Raw genomic sequence first — 17,512 nt, forward strand, 5'->3', positions numbered from 1 at the left:
GAAGCTAACTGTTAATTTTCTGTCCAAGGCCAAGATCTGACAAGTTACGCATGCAGCCAGGTTACTGCACCACAGATACCAGTATGATTCCATCATAGTCCATGTGTGTGTAAATGACCTGAGACATCATATGAAGAAAGACATTACAGATCTCCTTGACTGTGTCTCAGGCTGGTATGTGGATATGAGCCTAGCATTAAGCAGCATGCTAACTTCACCAAGAATGATGCCACAATACCAACAAAAGACAATTGATTTTTAACAATTGGCTGAGTTTCTGGTGTCATTCTAAAGGGAGAGGATCCAATATTTTTCAGCATTGGGAAGACATGGTTAACAAACCATGTTGCTTTGCTAAGGATGGTCTTGTACCTCTCCCCTCCATCAGTGTTGCATCCTCACAGGTAAAGTCTGACCATATAAACTATTACAATGCAAACTACCTTTTATTAAGTGATAGTTTGCCAGAATTCATCTTCCCTCCACATCCAGAAAACACAGCAGCCTATGCAGAATTGCTCACAGAAACTCTGTACAACCATGTCTTTGGCTGCATAGAGGATGCACTACCTATCAGAAGTAAGCCCAAAACTAACTGCAAAAACAAACCACCCCAGTGGCATCCTGGATTATATAGTTTATACAACAAAAGAAAAAAAATCCTGTCTAAAATCAGGAAGTGTAATTCCCCATAAAGATAAGAACTGTCATCAAAATAAGCAGGCAGTTAAGAGGGCTAATTAACTCCAATAAATCCAATTTTGAGGTCAATATAGCTTCCCATGAAAAAGACAACCATAAGGCTGTCTTCAGAAACCTAAAAGGCAGTACACAGCAGTGTGCTGAAGTGGTGGTTAATGGTGCCACATTCACTGAGCTGGGCGATGTAGCGAATCTGCTGGCTAACCGCTTCATTTCCAACTTTACCATCAAGTCACTACAGCCACCTCCCAGGAAATACCTTCAAGCATAAGCCCTCCAGCTAGAAAGGCTGCTCTGTCATTATTAACATAGAATAAAGTAACCTTGCAGATCTAGATAGAGTATTAAGTGTAGGGTGAAAACAGTGTTACAGAAAATGAATTTGGGCAAAAGTGAACATGTAAATGTGACAAAGAAAAGACTTGATATTCTGCTGAATATCTGCCCTCAAAGCCAAAAGCAGAGTAACAGTACTGATTGTGAGACTGATGCCTGTTGGGGATCCAATAGTAGTGGATAAAAGGAAAAGAAATGAATAACGATTGCAGATTGCAGCTTTTATTATGGTCTTTGGAGCTCATCAAACGCTCAAAATGCATCTCTTGCAGTAAGTGACACCTCATGAAACCGTCTATTTGTGACTGAAAAAATACCTGGAGCTATCTGTAGATCCACCTCTAACTAGCCATACTGGCGATATTAACAAAACTCTTTCCCAAGTGAAACTGTTGCTAAATCTCACACCTACTTACCACCACAGCCCATGTAGTTTATAGTTGGAAATTATGTTCTGCCCAAAATAGAACATTCTCTCCATTTATGACCGCTGCGCTGTTAATACTAATCCATACACATTTCAGACATCAGTAAGAAAAATCTGTAGATTTGCTTTTTTTGGCAGTCACACGTACTCTCCACTGACTGAGTGCTTTAGCTGGCTTCCTGTCTTTCAAAGAGCAGCCTTGCTTCTTACCAGTCAAATCTATGAAATATTAAAAATAGGATATTGGTCCCCCTGAAATCAAAATTGCAGGTAAAACTACAAAGCTACTTATTGGGGGATATGAAAATGCTTTAACATCAATTGGACTCCATTTCGATACACAACTGGAGATGGAGCGTTCTTAATGAATGGACTAAAGTGAATACCTGTGAATGCTTTTGATCTCGTTCATTTTTACCTTTTTTTGCTTTTGTTGATGTCCTTATGCAGGGAATAGTGCACTTTAAAGTTAAGGCACTATATTACACTAAAGAAGGCGAGGCTTCCTCCAAAACCTGTTTGTTCACTTCTGTGGTTGTTTATTTGGATTTATTTGGGCTGAAATCAACAACTTTTTCTACATTCAGGTTTTTTTTTTGAAGAAGCAGTGCTGTTTTTTTGTGTGTGGTGATTCCTATGTTTTCCACGGTTATTATTGTGTAACTTATTTCTAGTCCTGAGTTGTGTTTTCTCTGGCTTTTAAATGGAATTTGTATTGCACATTTTGGATCCTTAAGGTATGGTTCAGCAAGAGGACCAAGAGAAGCTTCTAAACAGCCTATTTTATTAAGGTTTCTAACATTGGAAAAGTCACCTTCTCTGATATTTTTGTCTTTGTATTTTTTTCTGTGAGGAATTTGAAGGCCACTTTGGGGACCGAAATTGACATGTTCAGCACTTGTACTCCCTGATGAGAAAAATTAAGCCCATCCGAGACAAAGCACTTTGAATGGTTAAACATGTCGCTCTAGGCCGACAGGCACTGAATGTAGTCTGTAACACCCTGCCATTGGTCACTGATTGCTAAAGTTTTGTCAGGATATTTACATGCTCTACAAGGTGATGGGTGGACTTCACTAAGCAGGTACTACCTATTAAGTAGTTCAGTAGGATTGTTAAAGGATAGAGAAGGACCCAGCTGTAAGACTTTACGATTAGACACTTGAGCAGTTTCGCAGTTTATTTGATCAAGAATGGTCAAAGGGACAAATCTGAGAAGCCTTTACAGCCAGAAATCGTGGACTGAGGTTTGTCATTATTTTGGTTATTGTCTTTCATTCAGTGCTACAGCTTCATTAATCAACTCTGTAATGCTTCTATACCTGCTCAACATATTTACCTGATTTTTATTAGAATCAGTTTGTTTATTGGTGCATTGGACATCCCTTAGCCTGGTGAAGTATAACATAAGATGAGTGATGGAGAACAGATCCCAGCAGCACTCCAGAAGAAAGTCTTGTCTTAACAGATATCAAGTTAGACTTGGAAGGCTTTGAACAAGTGTTAAATATTTTTACTTGGTTTCATAATTTTCACCAATATCTACATACAGGGTACCAGTCGAGCATACCTTTATGCATCTTAGAGTAAATACTATATGTGATGTGGTAAAAGACAGAGAGGTGACATTGGGTATGTAAAGCATATTTGTCATCACAATTGGGCCTGGGACTAAATGTTTTATTGGTGAATGAATTGCAGGTTTAGTAGGTCTCAGCTGGTGTGCTGCCCTTAATCTGGCACCCTGGTAGTCGGACCATTATGGTGTCTACTTGTACACGCACACATATATTTTAAAGACATTATGAAAAGGTTCACTGAAAGCACCAGAAACTAAGTTCAACTTTTGGAACAATTAACTCATAAAATATGTAAATCTCAGCTTTAAATTGTTTTGGGCTTGAGTTTTTATTGCAGAGTGCTCCGTAGAACTGCTTTCCCAACTTAATATGCTGTGTACTTTGCAGGAAATGGCCTGTATGTGATACATTGCATTGCCATCTCAGTAGCAAATTTGAAAATGTTGCTGAACTCAGTTTTAGTTTCTGAGATTAGTATTGGTAGTAAAAGTCGTGTTTTGCCTGTGTGGAAAATAGTATGAAGATGCTAACTGAAATGTTTATTTAAGTGCAAATGTCTTAATGTTTGCTGTAATTGGCAGCTGTAATCCTGCATACGTAAATATTTTTAATCCTTTTAGCATGGGCATTTGGTGATTGGGTGTTATCTACAGCCTGTTTTTATGTGCTCATGTGACTTTGCAATTGCTTTTTGGCTATAAAAGTGCGAGGATAAGTACTTGGCACGAAGTATGTTTTCCATATTCTTTATGGGGATAAATGCAGCGAAGGGTTGAAAGTGCGATATATTTTGGTAGTATTAGGGACAGCTAAAACCACTAGGGTGTTCAGCCCCACTGGAGTGTGATAGATTAGACAGACTTCATCGTGTTCTTTGCCAAACTCGCATGCTTGTTTCTGAATGCAGTCCTAACAGTGCTGGTTTTCACAAGTACTTTTAAACAGCTGAATCTATGGTTTCATATACCTGCACCAAGCAGGAGTGAATGTACTGGTCTCTGTTCAGGGTTGCTCTCCATTAAGATGGATTGAGAAATTACACACCACTATTTGATAGTTTCTTTGAGATCATAGGTGGTTAGATTTGTGGTATTTTGATAATTTTAGCAAATGTGCTTGTATTCGCTTAAGTGCTGTACTTGATTGCTAGATCCTGCATGAAGAAAAATATCTTATGTGCTTTTCATTCTTCCTCACTGATGGGGTATGGATGCGACCCTCTGATCTGATTCGGTTGCATTTCTTAGACTTTTATCCGAATTTTGAACCCCTCCCTCCCTACTCCTCGGATCAAGTTGGATCACCAGAATCTCTAGTGTGAGATGAAGCAATTTTTCTATTTTTATTGTGGAAAGTTAACTTTGTGGGGTTATTTAGCTTACAGTGTTTGTTTATTTCTCCTCCCTCCTTGTCTGGCGAGCTTTCGCTGGAGTTGGGGTTTTGTTGGTGATTGCTGTCTCTCTCTCTCTCTCTCTCTCTCTCTCCCCTTCCCCCCTCTTTTGTTTCTCATGCCTGTTTGGTACTTTCTAGCTATATACAGATTTAAACTTTTTTTTTTTTTTTTTTTTTAGGGAGTTCAAATATTTGTAGTGTTAGTTTAGTGGGTTAAGCTCAGTGAGTTTTGGTACCACTTGTTCTAGTTTGTTACTGCTGTAAGGTGATTTTATTTTCTTTCTGGTATGGCCTTGCTTTCAATATGTTTGATAAACCTGGCTTTAAGAAATGCACTTCTTATGGGCACAAGATCCCAAACTCTGATGCCCACAAGAAGTGTGTCTGTTGCCTAGGGCCGAAGGATCTTAAGTTGGATTGCGATGTATGCTCCTCTTTCAATCCTAAGGCCCTTTCTGACTGTAGGGATAAGTTAATCTTAAAAGGCTTATTGCCAGCATCTTCTCCTTCTCAGACCTCCTTCAAAATTCACCATGGCTCCTCTGATCCTAAGAAGTGAAAGAGTGCTGAGGGATTCCTTGGAGCTGCTAGAAAAACTTAAAGCCTCTGATCTGGCCCCTTTGGATCCAAAGACTGCTAAACCTTCCTTGGGTCCACAGGTCTTGTTGGACCCAACAGGAGTGTCACTATCTCCTATTTACCCTTGCCATCCACTTCAGACTCTGATCCCAAGCCATTGGATTTGACGGTTAGAAGCCAATCCCAGGAGCTTATCTTGGACCCTGTGTCTCTGGCTCTACAGGCCCAGTTGTTCCATACTCCAAGGAAATCGTCCAGACCACTGTCTGTAGCTTTGTCCAGTCGTCTAGGAGCTTGGCAGAGGCAGACATGGACATAATGATGCAGAGATTCCTTAGGGCTCAAATCCAGATAAGGGTCTTGGCTCCATCCCCTATCAGGTCCGTGAGAGAACCTGCTCAACAAATCTTTATCTCCTTCTCTGATCCAACTTGTGGTTTGAGTCCAAGGCTCCTGGATCTTCGAGAGGTGCCATGTCTGTTCTGAGGAAGCTCCCTTCCTTGACTCTGCCATCCCTGACTAGCCCTGCTCTGATTGTATTGGATCAGAGTGGGTCTTGGATCTGAGAAGTCAGTGCCTGGTCTGGGAGAATTGGTTCGACTCCATTGTCATATCCTTCCCCTCAGTGCCTCAGCTCTGGACAGCTTAGGTCTGATTCTCTCTGGAAGGCTGAGATCTCAGGTTGGCACTGGCCTTTCCCTCGTTGGCTGCTTTTGGCTCTGAGGAGGGGGGGGGGGTATCCCCAAGTCAGTCAGCCTTTCAGGTAGATGAAAGGGTTTTCTCATTGCATAGAGAACTGCCTTCTCTAGTCTTGGATCCTATCCCCTGCCCCACATAGGATCCGAGCTCTGAGTCCATCATCTCTGTCCATCAGGGTCAGCCAGCTAAAGGAAGCCTTCACATGGATCCCCCACAAGGATTCTCCCTTTTTTCCAACACCTCTCCTGACCAACCCACAAAAGACGTTCCTTGGAAGAGTACTTGCAAAAGGGGGCGCATAGACACCCCATTGGAGTCCCTCACCGAAGCACTGACTTTGAGGGAGAAGGATCCCCCTCGATTGCCACCTGATGATGAATCTTTTGGAGATGCCCTGGAAATCCTTAGACAGAAAGGTGTCTGGTCTGCCCAACCTCCTCCTTCTGAAGAGTCTGTATTCTTGGAGGCTTTTGGGGCAGTCCCATGTATGTCTTGGCAGATGAACTTATTTACCTAGTTTCCCACCGGGCCTGGAAGGGACTGGAAGCTGGTCTACCTTATTCCCAAGCATCCAGATAAGTTTCCACCAGCAGACAGAACACTTTGGAACAAGGGTATCCCACTTGATGTCATTGTTGTGGCGGCAGCCATAAAAAGGCAACTAGCAGAGCTTCTCTGTCCATCCACCAGACAGGTAGTCCAGAATGATGGACAGATTCAGAAAGCACATGTATGCCTCAGCCATGTTTTGAGCTGAGGCCACTTAATTATTTGGCACACTTTACCTGTTTGCAGAGAGACTTGATCAAGGACCTTTCAAACTCTTTCTGAGACCATGTTGGTGGAGGACCTCAAAAAGGGGTGTCTACAACCGGCTACTCTATTGTCCATTGCTAATTCCTTGGGAAGGTTGATCTGTCATACAGCGGAGGGTACCTTGCAAGCAACTAGTTCAGGCCTAGCTGTAAGGAGACATGCCTGGATGAGGTTGTGCGACTTTGTGGAACCCTTTAAGGCAGCCTTGGTTAATGCTCCCTTTGACTCCTTTTTTTCGGAACATCAGTCAACGACACACTCACCCACAGGAATATCCTGTTTGCCCTGGGAATCGAGGTTTCTACCCCCTGCAGTGGAACTTTTCTAGAAACATATGAGGGGGAAAAGGAAATGGTTCTGGAAATTTCAAGGGTGTTTTCAAGACCCCTGTGGGGATGCTTCTCCAGAAGCAGAGGAGGTTGTTGTAGTGGCAGACATCACCCAAGAGGCAGAGGACACCTGCAAAACTTGGGCTTCAGAGACTTTTTCTGACCGGTCCTATCAGTGCTCTTGAAGTGCTGCCTGGCTGTCCATCTCTGGAGGTAGTCGGGGGTCATCTTTCCCTGCACCTAGAAGCTTGGACAAATTTTTTTTTTTTTGCAAACCACGCTAGAGTGCTAAGCATAATATCTAGAGGTTATTACATTCCCTTTTCTCTTCTACCTCTGGAATCCAGGAGGAAACTCCCTGATGTTCCACCCAGTCAGGAGGAGTATGCAGCTCAAATAAGTCTAAAAGCTGCTGCAAAAGCCATCCAGGAGGTCCCAAAGGAACAAATAGGATTCAGAACTTACTCTCGCTTCTTTTTTGTGCCAGTCAAAACAGGGAACCTAAGACCGATTCTGGATCTAAGCAGTCTGAATCAGTATGTAAATAAGTCTGTTCCCAATTCTTGTGGTTCAGACCATCCAGCCTCTTCTGTGCAAGGATGGTTGGATGTGCTCTGTAGACCTCCAAGATGTGTACTATCACATAAAAATAGGTGCTGCAGGAGGCATCTGTGCTTTTGGCTGGGAGACTATCACTACCAATTCTGGTCGCTACCCTTTGGGCTCACTACAGCCCCCCAGGTGTTCAAATGTGTAATAAATGTGGCAGCTCACGTGAGGCTCAAAGGATTCCAGGTGTTTCCCTAGCTAGACTATTTCCTCCTCACCACCCCAACAAGGCATCAACTTTTACAAGCCAGGAATTACTTTTTTCAGATCTTCAACTCCCTAGGCATCACAGTAAATCTGGCCAAATTGAGCCAGACTCCTATACAAAGTCTAGAGTCATAGGAACTCTGTTGGATACTACAAATCGGGTTGCGTCATTATCTCTTTGCCGCATTACATGTCTAAGAAATCGGGTATGGGACTTAGTGCCTTGTGTGTCCCGTCCAACAAAACTAGTGATCTGAAGTAGGAGATTCATTTGTCTGCAACCTGTGGGTTATGGATCCGATATCGGATCCGAACTGGCATGGTTTACCAGCTATGGATCCAAGCTCTCAGCTCCTCCCCTCACCCATAATGCCCTGCTCTCCCCTCATGACCTCAGATCTCGTTTGCCGCGCTGGTGACCAGATTTGTGTTCCTAAGCTCTTCAGCTAAGTGCAGTTTTTCAGTATTTAAAGTGCTAAATTTTGATTTTTTGTTTGAAAGTTGTGTGGAAGTTTAGGTTTGCCTATTACTTAATTATACTTTTAGTGTTTAAAAATTTAATTTTCTTATCCCTCCCCTCGCTGGTAGCGTAGTGTGTGTTTGGGGCCTGTGTGTGGTTTAGTTACTTTGCTTTATTTTAGTTTAAGTAACTTTTTTGGTTTTGGGATGTCTGAACAACCCAAAGCTGTGTTCTCCAAGTGCTCCGTGGGGCCGTAAGATTTCCCGCTGATGGCCACACTCTGTGTGTTAGATGCCTTGGGGTTGAACACCTCACTTCTGGATGTTCCATTTGTGCAGGGTTCAACCCCAGGGCATTGAAGGAGCGGAGGTCCAAGCTTGTCTTGGCGGGTCTTTTGCCACCGGACTCGGCTCCGGCCTCCGCTCCTTCGGGGGTAACCGTTCCTACGGTTGTCTCCTCTCCGGCTCCCCCTCCTCCTCCTGGGACAACCTCCCTGTAGTGGTTCGGAGGAGAGGGAAGCTAGAAAGAAGGACCGGAGGGAGAAGCACCATAAGCGGCGGGCCGAGACCTCTGTTTCGGCCCCGCCAGCCAAGCGGGCTTCTCCTCCGGCCTCCTTGTCTGCTGGCTCTCCCCCTCCTCGGCTCCGGTCTCCGGTGTGTTTTTCACCGGGACCTGAGGAGGAGGAGACCCGATCTCCGTCGAGGCTATCGAGGAGGCACTCAAGGCCTACCTCGGTAGCCTCGTCGAGATCAACTTATAGCCTGTCAGACGCTGATCTGGACCAGATGATAAGGTTCATCCAGGCCCAGATGCAGATGGGAGTGCTCTTGCCTCCCCCCCCCCCCCCGGGGGGGAGCTCGACCCTTTTTTCAAGCCAATTGCTCCTTCTCCGACCCGCTACCCGGGTTCGGAGCAGTTGGAGCAGAGCAGCCGAGCGGGGTGGGTCGGCCGATAGTACTGGTACCGGATCCGACCCTGCCCTCGAGTGCTTCGGATCCGAACTCTAGGAGCCTGGATCCGAGCCGGATCCGGGGATCAGTGCTCCTTCGGCGCCCGTCTGTGTCGGAGCGCACTGCCCGCCGGATCCGGCTGCGCCGGCTCCGATCCACTCCTCGGATCCGAGGGGGAGCCGATTGTCGGATCCTTTGGTCAAAGTCGGCTCCTCTTCGGCTTTTGATGTAGTGGAGAGGGCCCTGTTGAAGGTCTCCAGACCCCCGGCACTTGCTTCGGCTCCGTCCCGCGGTCCCTCTGCACTGGGTCAGGCTTCCACCATCCGGCCCTTGGGACAGCCCGCTCCTTTGCCCCAAGCTGTTCCCCTGGAACAGGTTACTGTTTGCGAGGAGTCCTCTGACAGCCCCCCGGAGGATGTTCCCCGCAAACATACGTGCAAAAGGAGGCACATTGACTCCCCCGAGTCTCTCACAGAAGACACGGATTTGGAGGAAGGGGAAGGCTCCCCACGGTCACCCCCCGAGGATGTCTCATTGGGCGACATCATGGAAATGCTCCGCATAAGGGGGGGGTGGTCTGCCCCCAAGTCTTCCTCGGACGAGTCCGTGTTCTTGGAGGCATTTGAAGCGGGCCCGTCTACCTCTTGGGTGTCCCCTCCTGCCGACCCCCTGGTGGACCTCATTACCACCAGGGCGTGGAAGGAACCGGACACCGTGGAGCCAATCCCTAAAAGGCCCGACCGTATTCAGTCCCCCGGCTGACCGTGCCCATTGGAGTAAGGGGCCTCCGGTAGATGCCATGTTGATGGCGGCCACCAAGAGGGAACTTGCTCAGGAGAGTCCCTCAGTCCATCCCGAGCAAGGAGTCTCGGATGATGGACCGCTTGGGGAAGCGGATGTTTAGTTCAGCGACCTTCTCAGTGAGGGCGCTGAACTATCTGGCACACGTGATTAGGATGCAGCGCGATCTTATTAAAGAATACGCTGCATCCCCCCCAGAGTCCATGTCGGAAAAGGACAAAGTGCTGCACTCCACCCGCATGGCCACTCTCAGGTCCGTCACCAATACCTCTATGCGGCTACTGTCCCATGCTACAGAAGGTGCCGCTAGAGCAGCAGGGGCAGGCCTAGTTACTAGACGTCAGGCCTGGCTCCGTCATTGCGATTTCTCAGAGCCCTTCAAGGCATCATTTGCGAACGCCCCCTTTGATGGTTCTGCCCTCTTTGGCAAAACTGTTCGCGACACTTTGACCCAGAGCGAGAAGGACGGGAAGATGCTAGAAGGACGGGAAGATGCTGTCTGCCGTCGGAATCCGCTTCTCTGCTCCCCAGAGGCCCTATTCTAGGAACCAAAAGGGACAGAAGAAGATGTGGTTCCGGAAGTCGCAGCAATCTCAGTCTGCTCCGGACAACCAGTCCTTCCGTGGCAGAGGACGACAGGGAGGACGCCGCCCTAGGGGCAGAGGGGCTCCCAGGAACTTCGGGTCCAGAGAACCCTTCTCTGAACGGCCCGCGCAGCAGCCCTGAGGGGTTGCCCGGCTGCTCCACTCTGGAGGCAGTCGGGGACGTTCGAGCACCTAGCGGCATGGGAGTCCATAACATCAGACCGCTGGGTCCTCCAGATCATATCCAGAGGATACCGTATACCCTTTCTTCATTTGCCAAAATTGAAGTCCCTCCCCGACGTTCCACCTGGTCAGTGGGAGGCCGCTTTGGCAGAGATTGGCCATCTGCTAAAGAAAAGAGCCATCCAGCCCATCCCCCCAGACCAGATCGGATCAGGGTTCTACTCCAGGTTCTTTTAGTGCCAAAAAGACGGGGATCTAAGACCAATTTTAGACCTTTCACTCTTGAACCTGGCAGTTTCCAAGGAGAAGTTCCGAATGGTCACGTTGCAGTCTATTCTCCCCCTTCTGGGAGAAAATCACTGGATGTGCTCCATAGACCTCAAGGATGCATACTACCACATACTAATGGACAGGCGCTCCAGGAGGTTTCTCCGCTTCGGCTGGGAGCCAGTCACTACCAATTCGGGTCCTTCCCTTTGGTCTCACCACAGCCCCAGGGTGTTCACCAAAGTATTAGCAGTGGTAGCGGCCCACCTGAGGCTTCCAGGGGTACAGGTCTTTCCCTACCTGGTCTACTGGCTTCTCACCGCCCCCACCAGGCATCTACTACTATTGGCCGAGACTCCTTTCTCCAGCTTGCTCCCCGTCTGGGCATCACAATAAACACAAAAAAATCCAACCTAGCACCCACGCAGTTCATAGATTTTATAGGTGCCAGGTTAGACACAAGGAGATTAAAAGCCTTCCTCACTGCGGACAGAGTTCAAAATCTGCAATTCCAGGTGCGGGCCATTCTCCACTCAAGCTCAGTTCCGGCGGAGTTGGTCCTGAGGGCCCTAGGGTCCATGGCGGCAGCAATAGCGCTTCTTCCTCTCGCCAGGTTCAATATGCGCATCCTTCAATGGACACTCCTAGTTCAGTGGTCGTATCTTGCTGTTCCAATGCATCATCCCATTGCAATCAGCAAGGCTTGCAAGCGGTCCCTCCTGTGGTGGCTACACTCTCCAGATCTCCACGGAGGCCGCCCGTTTTGTGCTTCTCCCCCTCTCGCCACGGTGACCACGGACGCCTCCCGCCTCTGGTGGGGGGGGCATTTTGCAGGCCGGACGGTCCAGGGCACATGGAACGATTCAGAGACCTTACTGCATATCAACGTTCTAGAGATGAGAGCAGTGCTCTTAGCGTTGCTAGCACTTCAGGCCTTTCTTCCCTTGGGAACAATTGCGATTCAATCGGACAACATGTCGGTTGTCTGGTATATCAACAAGCAAGGAGGAACCAGGTCTTACCTCTTTGTCGAGAAGCCATGAGAGTGTGGGAATGGGCAATCTCCACCAACCGCTTTCTCATAGCAACGCATATTCCGGGTCGGTCCAACATCCTGGCGGACAAACTCAGTCGCACCATTCTCACCCCTTACGAGTGGTCTCTCAATACTCAGGTAGCAGAACGCATCTTCGCACGGTGGGGAACTCCTTGTTGCGATCTTTTTGCCTCTCCCTCAAACACCAAGTGCGACAGTTTTTTCGCTCCGATACCTCCTCCCGGAGGTTCCCCAAGAGACACTCTGGTGCATGCTTGGCCACCCGGTCTTCTTTATGCTTATCCCCCCTTACCTCTGATGCTCCAAGTTCTTCAGAAAGCCTCTCGGTTGGGGTGCAGAATGATTCTCATTGCTCCATTTTGGCCTCAACAGATCTGGTTCCCCTTCCTAAGGTCTCACTCAGTGAATCCTCCTTGGATTCTAGATCCCATTCCGGATCTGATATCTCATCCATCCCACTTATCTCCTCCGAACCTGGACAACCTGAAGCTGACCACTTGGCTGCTCCAGTTCCACTCTTGATCAGGACTCCCGGTATTTCGTCCCCTGTTAAGGCCATCCTGGTGGCAGCTCATAAGCCATCCACTAGGAAAGTCTACCGCAGCAAGTGGAAACGGTTCTCTTTTTGTGGGCGGAGCGGCAAGGCCTAAACCCCTTCACAGTTCCTCTCCCTTTGGTGCTTGATTTTTTAACCACTCTTTTTAATGATGGTGCCAGCAGTTCCACGGTCAAAGTACAACTTGCGGCAATTTCTCATTATCACATTGGTCATGACTCCAATCCTCTGATGTCGGCCAAGTTATGTAAGATTTTCCTTAAAGGTACTTTTCTTCTCAGGCCCCCGGTAAAGAAAGCGGTTCCTCCTTGGGACCTTTCCTTAGTTCTCCAGGCCTTGACCACTCCTCGAACCGGCTACGGTAGATCTGAAATTCTTATCTTTCAAGACCGCCTTCTTAGTAGCCATTACTTCGGCCAAGAGAGTCTCAGAGCTTCAAGCATTATCAGCTAAACCTCTTTACTTGGTCTTTCATCCGGACCGTGTTTACCTCAGGACCAACCCGTCCTTTCTTCCTAAGGTAGCTTCTGAAGCAAACATTAATCAATCCATTAACCTCCCTGTCTTCTTTCCGAAGTATGAAAACGAAAACAAAGGTGAATACAAGCTTCATTCCTTAGATGTTCACAGGCAACTTAGATTCTATCTAAACAGGATGGCTGGTCATAGGCAATCCGACCAGTTGTTCATTTCCTTTGCTAAATTTAATTTGGGCAAACCAATTTCTAAAGTCACATTATCTCGCTGGATTTCACAATGTATCTTATTGGCTTATCAAGCTTCGGGAAGGCTCGCACCGGAGGGTGTTCATGCCCATTCAACCCGGTCAGTCCCTACCTCGGCAGCCTTTAAGGCTATGATTCCTCTAGATGATATTTGTGCAGCAGCCACGTGGACTTCATCTCATACTTTTATTTCCCACTACAAGTTGGATCTTACATCTAGGGGTAGAGCATCCTTTGGCTCCGCGGTGCTCCGGAATATCCTTCCATGATGGCCGCCCAAGATTCAGGTAGCTGGGGACTCTGTCCCACAGGTTGCAGACAAATGAATCTCCTACTTCAGATTTAGAAGTTATGTACTCACCATAACGTTCCATCTGAGTAGGTGTATTCATTTGTCTGCAACATCCCCTCCTATCCCCCTAGCCTTTCAGTTTCCTGCATATGATGTTTTACCCTTTTCAGGGTGTTCTTGCTGTTGGCAAACTCGATCTGAGGTCATGAGGGGAGAGCAGGGCATTATGGGTGAGGGGAGGAGCTGAGAGCTTGGATCCATAGCTGGTAAACCATGCCGGTTCGGATCCGATATCTGATCCATAACCCACAGGTTGCAGACAAATGAATACACCTACTCAGATGGAACGTTATGGTGAGTACATAACTTCTAATTACAAGCTGTTGGATAAATGTCAGCTGCCATTATTGTAGTCTTTCTAGCTTGATTCTTTATGCAAATCCTTCAATGGACCTTGGTGATACACCAGCCTCCATCTGTTCCCATCAAACTCACTCCCATTTGCAAATGTCATATTCATTGTAGATACAATCAGACCGGTTGTTTGGCCAGGGCATTTTCTCTCCCACCCGAATAGGCACAGTGGCCATGGATGCTTCCCAATTGGGGTAGGGTGGGCATTACAAGGGAAAGATGGTCCAAGGCATGTGGTCCCCCTCAGAGACCAAGCTGCATATCAGTGTCTTGAGATGAGGGTAATTGTTGCAAGTCTTTCACTACTTTCTCCCTCTGGGGACTATTGCAGTCCATACGGACAATATGTCAGTAGTCTGGAATATTAACAAACAAGGTGGAACTCGTTCCTATCTGTTGTGCAGAGAGACCATTAGAGTTTTTGCATGTGCGGTTTCTTCAGACCGCTTTCTAATTGCAGCGCACATACCTGGGGAAACCAACGCTGTGGCAGACAGACTTGGCAGATCCATTCTGATTCCTCACGAGTGGTCCTTCAGTCAATCAGTAGCAAACTTGATTTTCAGCCATTGAGGCCAGCCTTGCTGCAGCCGTTTTGCCTCTTCCCTCAATAAGTGCAGCAAGTCCTTCATTCTAATTTCCCCCCTCTGGGGGAGTTGCCGAGGGATGCTTCGATCTCATGATTGGCCCGTAAGTCACTTATACACTTAACTTCCTCTTCCTTTCATCCCAAAGTTCCTACAGAAAACAAGCAGGCTGAGGTTAGTTATACTCATTGCCCCCTTCTGGCCTCATCAGATGTGGTTCCCTTCCTGTGGTCTTGCCTCTAGTGTCCTCCGTGGATACTGGAGCTTAATTAGGACCCTCGTGTCTCACCCTTCAGAATTCCAGCATCCCAGTCTCCACACCCTCAAGCTGACAGCATGGTTTCTCCAAATCTGATGATAGTGGGATGGTCCAGGCTCACTTCCCCTGTCCATTACATTATCTTGGCTTCCCAGAAGGCTTCCACTAAAGAAGATCTACAAAAGCAAATGGAAAAGATTCTCACTATCTGCTTCTAATGAGAACATTGACCCCTTTTTAGCACCTACTTCAGCCATTCTGCTTTTCCTCAGTACTCTTTGAAGGAGGAGCTAGTTTTTCTATTAAACTTAGTCTAGTTGCAATATCCAATTTTTATGCTAGAAGCAAATCTCTATCCCTTGCTGTCTGCCCCCCCCCCCCAATTGGGACCTTGCGGAGGTCCTCCAGGGGTTGAATCAGAAACCCTTTGAAACAGCTAACTATTGTGATGTGAAGTTTCTTTCTTGGAAGACTATCTTTTTGGTAGCTATTGTTGTTTCTTTCGGCTTTTTCCGGTTAGAGGTTGCCACAGTGGAACTCCGGTCCGCTAATGATTGGCAGTTGATTTTTACGTGCAGAGTTGCCGGCCCTGACGCACAACCTTCAACGAAGGTATGCCCATTCATGCATGTCTCCACACACAATACACTGTAGCTGAGAATCGAACGGGAGAACGTCTTGCTGTGAGGCTTTGGTAGCTATTACTTCAGCAAAAATAATATCTGAACTCCAGGCCTTATCAGATAGGCCTCCTTATCATTTTTCATTAAGACTGGATATCTCTATGAACTAATCCTTTTAGGCCTAAAGTCTCCACAGAGACTAACATCAGTCAATACAATTGCCAGTTTTCTTCCCAAATTTTGCTAATAGAGGTGAATATATGCTACATCATTTTGATATTCATAGACTACTGCATTTTTATCTTCACAGAACAAAACAGTACAGGAAATCTAATTAGCTGTTTGACCCTTTTCCCCTAACCGCTTAGATCAAGCAGTTAACAAAATTACTTTGGCCAAATGGATTAATTGTATTTCGTTGATTATTTATTTATTTTCTGAGGTTTGGAATTGCCTTTACCTCCTAGAGCCCCCTCCACCAGATCTATGGCTAACCTCATCTGCTTTTTCCTCCATAGTTCCAATTGATATTTGTGCTGCAGCCACTTGGTCAAAGACTCGTACCTTTGTTGCACATTACAAATTGGACATTGCAGATGCAGGGCTTCCTTTGGCTCAACAGTGCTCTGGCATATCCTTCATTAAGGGCCTCCCAAGAATAACGTAGCTGGGGACTCCAACCCGAATAACGTAGCTGGGGACTCCAACCCATCAGTGAGGAAGAATGCAAAGGATAACATCAGATTTAGAAGTTATGCACATACCATAACTTGACATCTGTGTTGTCCATTTTCGTTCTTCCTAGTCTTCCCTCCCATCCATCTCCCTGCCTTTTTATTCCTAGAAGGTTCTTTGGAAGATTTTGAAATGCATGTTCCAGGTTTGAGTCTCAGTACTTTCTGTGTGTAGCCTGTCTATTTTTCATTGGGCAGTAAGGCAGCATACTCGATGGGTAGAGGAAAGAGCTCAAGATTTGGATCCAAGTCTAAAAAATGCAGCCAAATGGGATCAGAGGGTCAGATCTGTAATCCATCAGTGAGGAAGAATGAAAATGGACAACACAGATGCCAAGTTATGGTAAGTACATAACTTCTAATGAACAGTTCTGCATATTCACTGTCATGCAGGTTTGTTATCCATGCTGTCTCAGTCACATGCTGTACTATTTGCAGAATAGTAATGTTCATCATATGCTGAAGATAGCTTTGTTGTGTTCTTTTTGATTTATTTTTTTGACTATCTTATTTTTTTTTTTGCAGGTAGACGTACTCATTGTAAAGCCAAGCGATGTAAGTAGACACTCCTTGATCAAGAGGTAGAATGTTTAAATAAATTGTTTTTTTTTTTTTTTGAAAAAGTGATGACTGCATTTTCTGCTTAGCAGAAGTCTGGGTGACTTTTTACCACATCAGTTTCTGTTTTTGAAATTTAAAATGCAAACTCAACAACATAGGTTTTATATTTAGCTGATTGCCATATGCTCAAGAAAAACAATTCTGAAGCTGTCAAATAGGTACAGTTTAGGTGAATTTATGGATGAAAGTTATAATTTTCTAGTTTTTGGTAGCAGAAACACAATGATATTGGTATTTGTTCAGTATATCTTTACCAGTTTTATACTATCCAGTGATGTGAAGTTGTTCTATCTTGCCATTTTGTTCTTACACGTGGGTTCGAGTCAGCTGCTTTTCAAGCTCAAACTCTGAGAAGCTTGAGACACAGTATATATCCCATGATGCTCTACTGTAAACCCCAGATCTAGTTTGCCACTGCAATGGATCTAAAGACTCTGAGGAAGTTCGGGCCTGTGTTATTTTTCTATATTTAAAAAAAATATATTTTTCTCTTGTATTGTTAGCTAGTGTTGTTTTCTTTAAAAAAAAATGGAGTTTAGTTGGAGTTAGTGTGTAGACTGGTATATTTTTGGAGTGTTTTTCTTAATGGCTGTTTTTTTCTAGGCCTTTCTTTGTTTTTTGGGCGTGACAGGGCTCTGTCAGCTCCTTTGTGTGTGCTAAATTTATTAGTGGTAGTTTAAAATTAGTTAGAACATTTAGAGATTAGCTAGTTCTGTAGAGTTG

General features: G+C 46.0%; 1 protein-coding gene across 1 annotated transcript in view; it reads left to right on the forward strand.

Moving 5' to 3' along the window:
• Nucleotides 1-17,512, forward strand: part of TDRD10 (tudor domain containing 10) — a 1,185,287-nt gene that overhangs the window by 82,155 nt on the left and 1,085,620 nt on the right. The window contains exon 3 of the mRNA XM_044079377.1: nucleotides 16,694-16,749. Coding sequence (XP_043935312.1) covers nucleotides 16,694-16,749 — 56 coding nt within the window. The remainder of the gene's footprint in view (nucleotides 1-16,693; nucleotides 16,750-17,512) is intronic.

The sequence above is a fragment of the Protopterus annectens genome, chromosome 8.part0 (genome assembly GCF_019279795.1).
Source record: "Protopterus annectens isolate FY-2018-M chromosome 8.part0, PAN1.0, whole genome shotgun sequence".
NCBI lineage: Eukaryota > Metazoa > Chordata > Ceratodontiformes > Protopteridae > Protopterus > Protopterus annectens.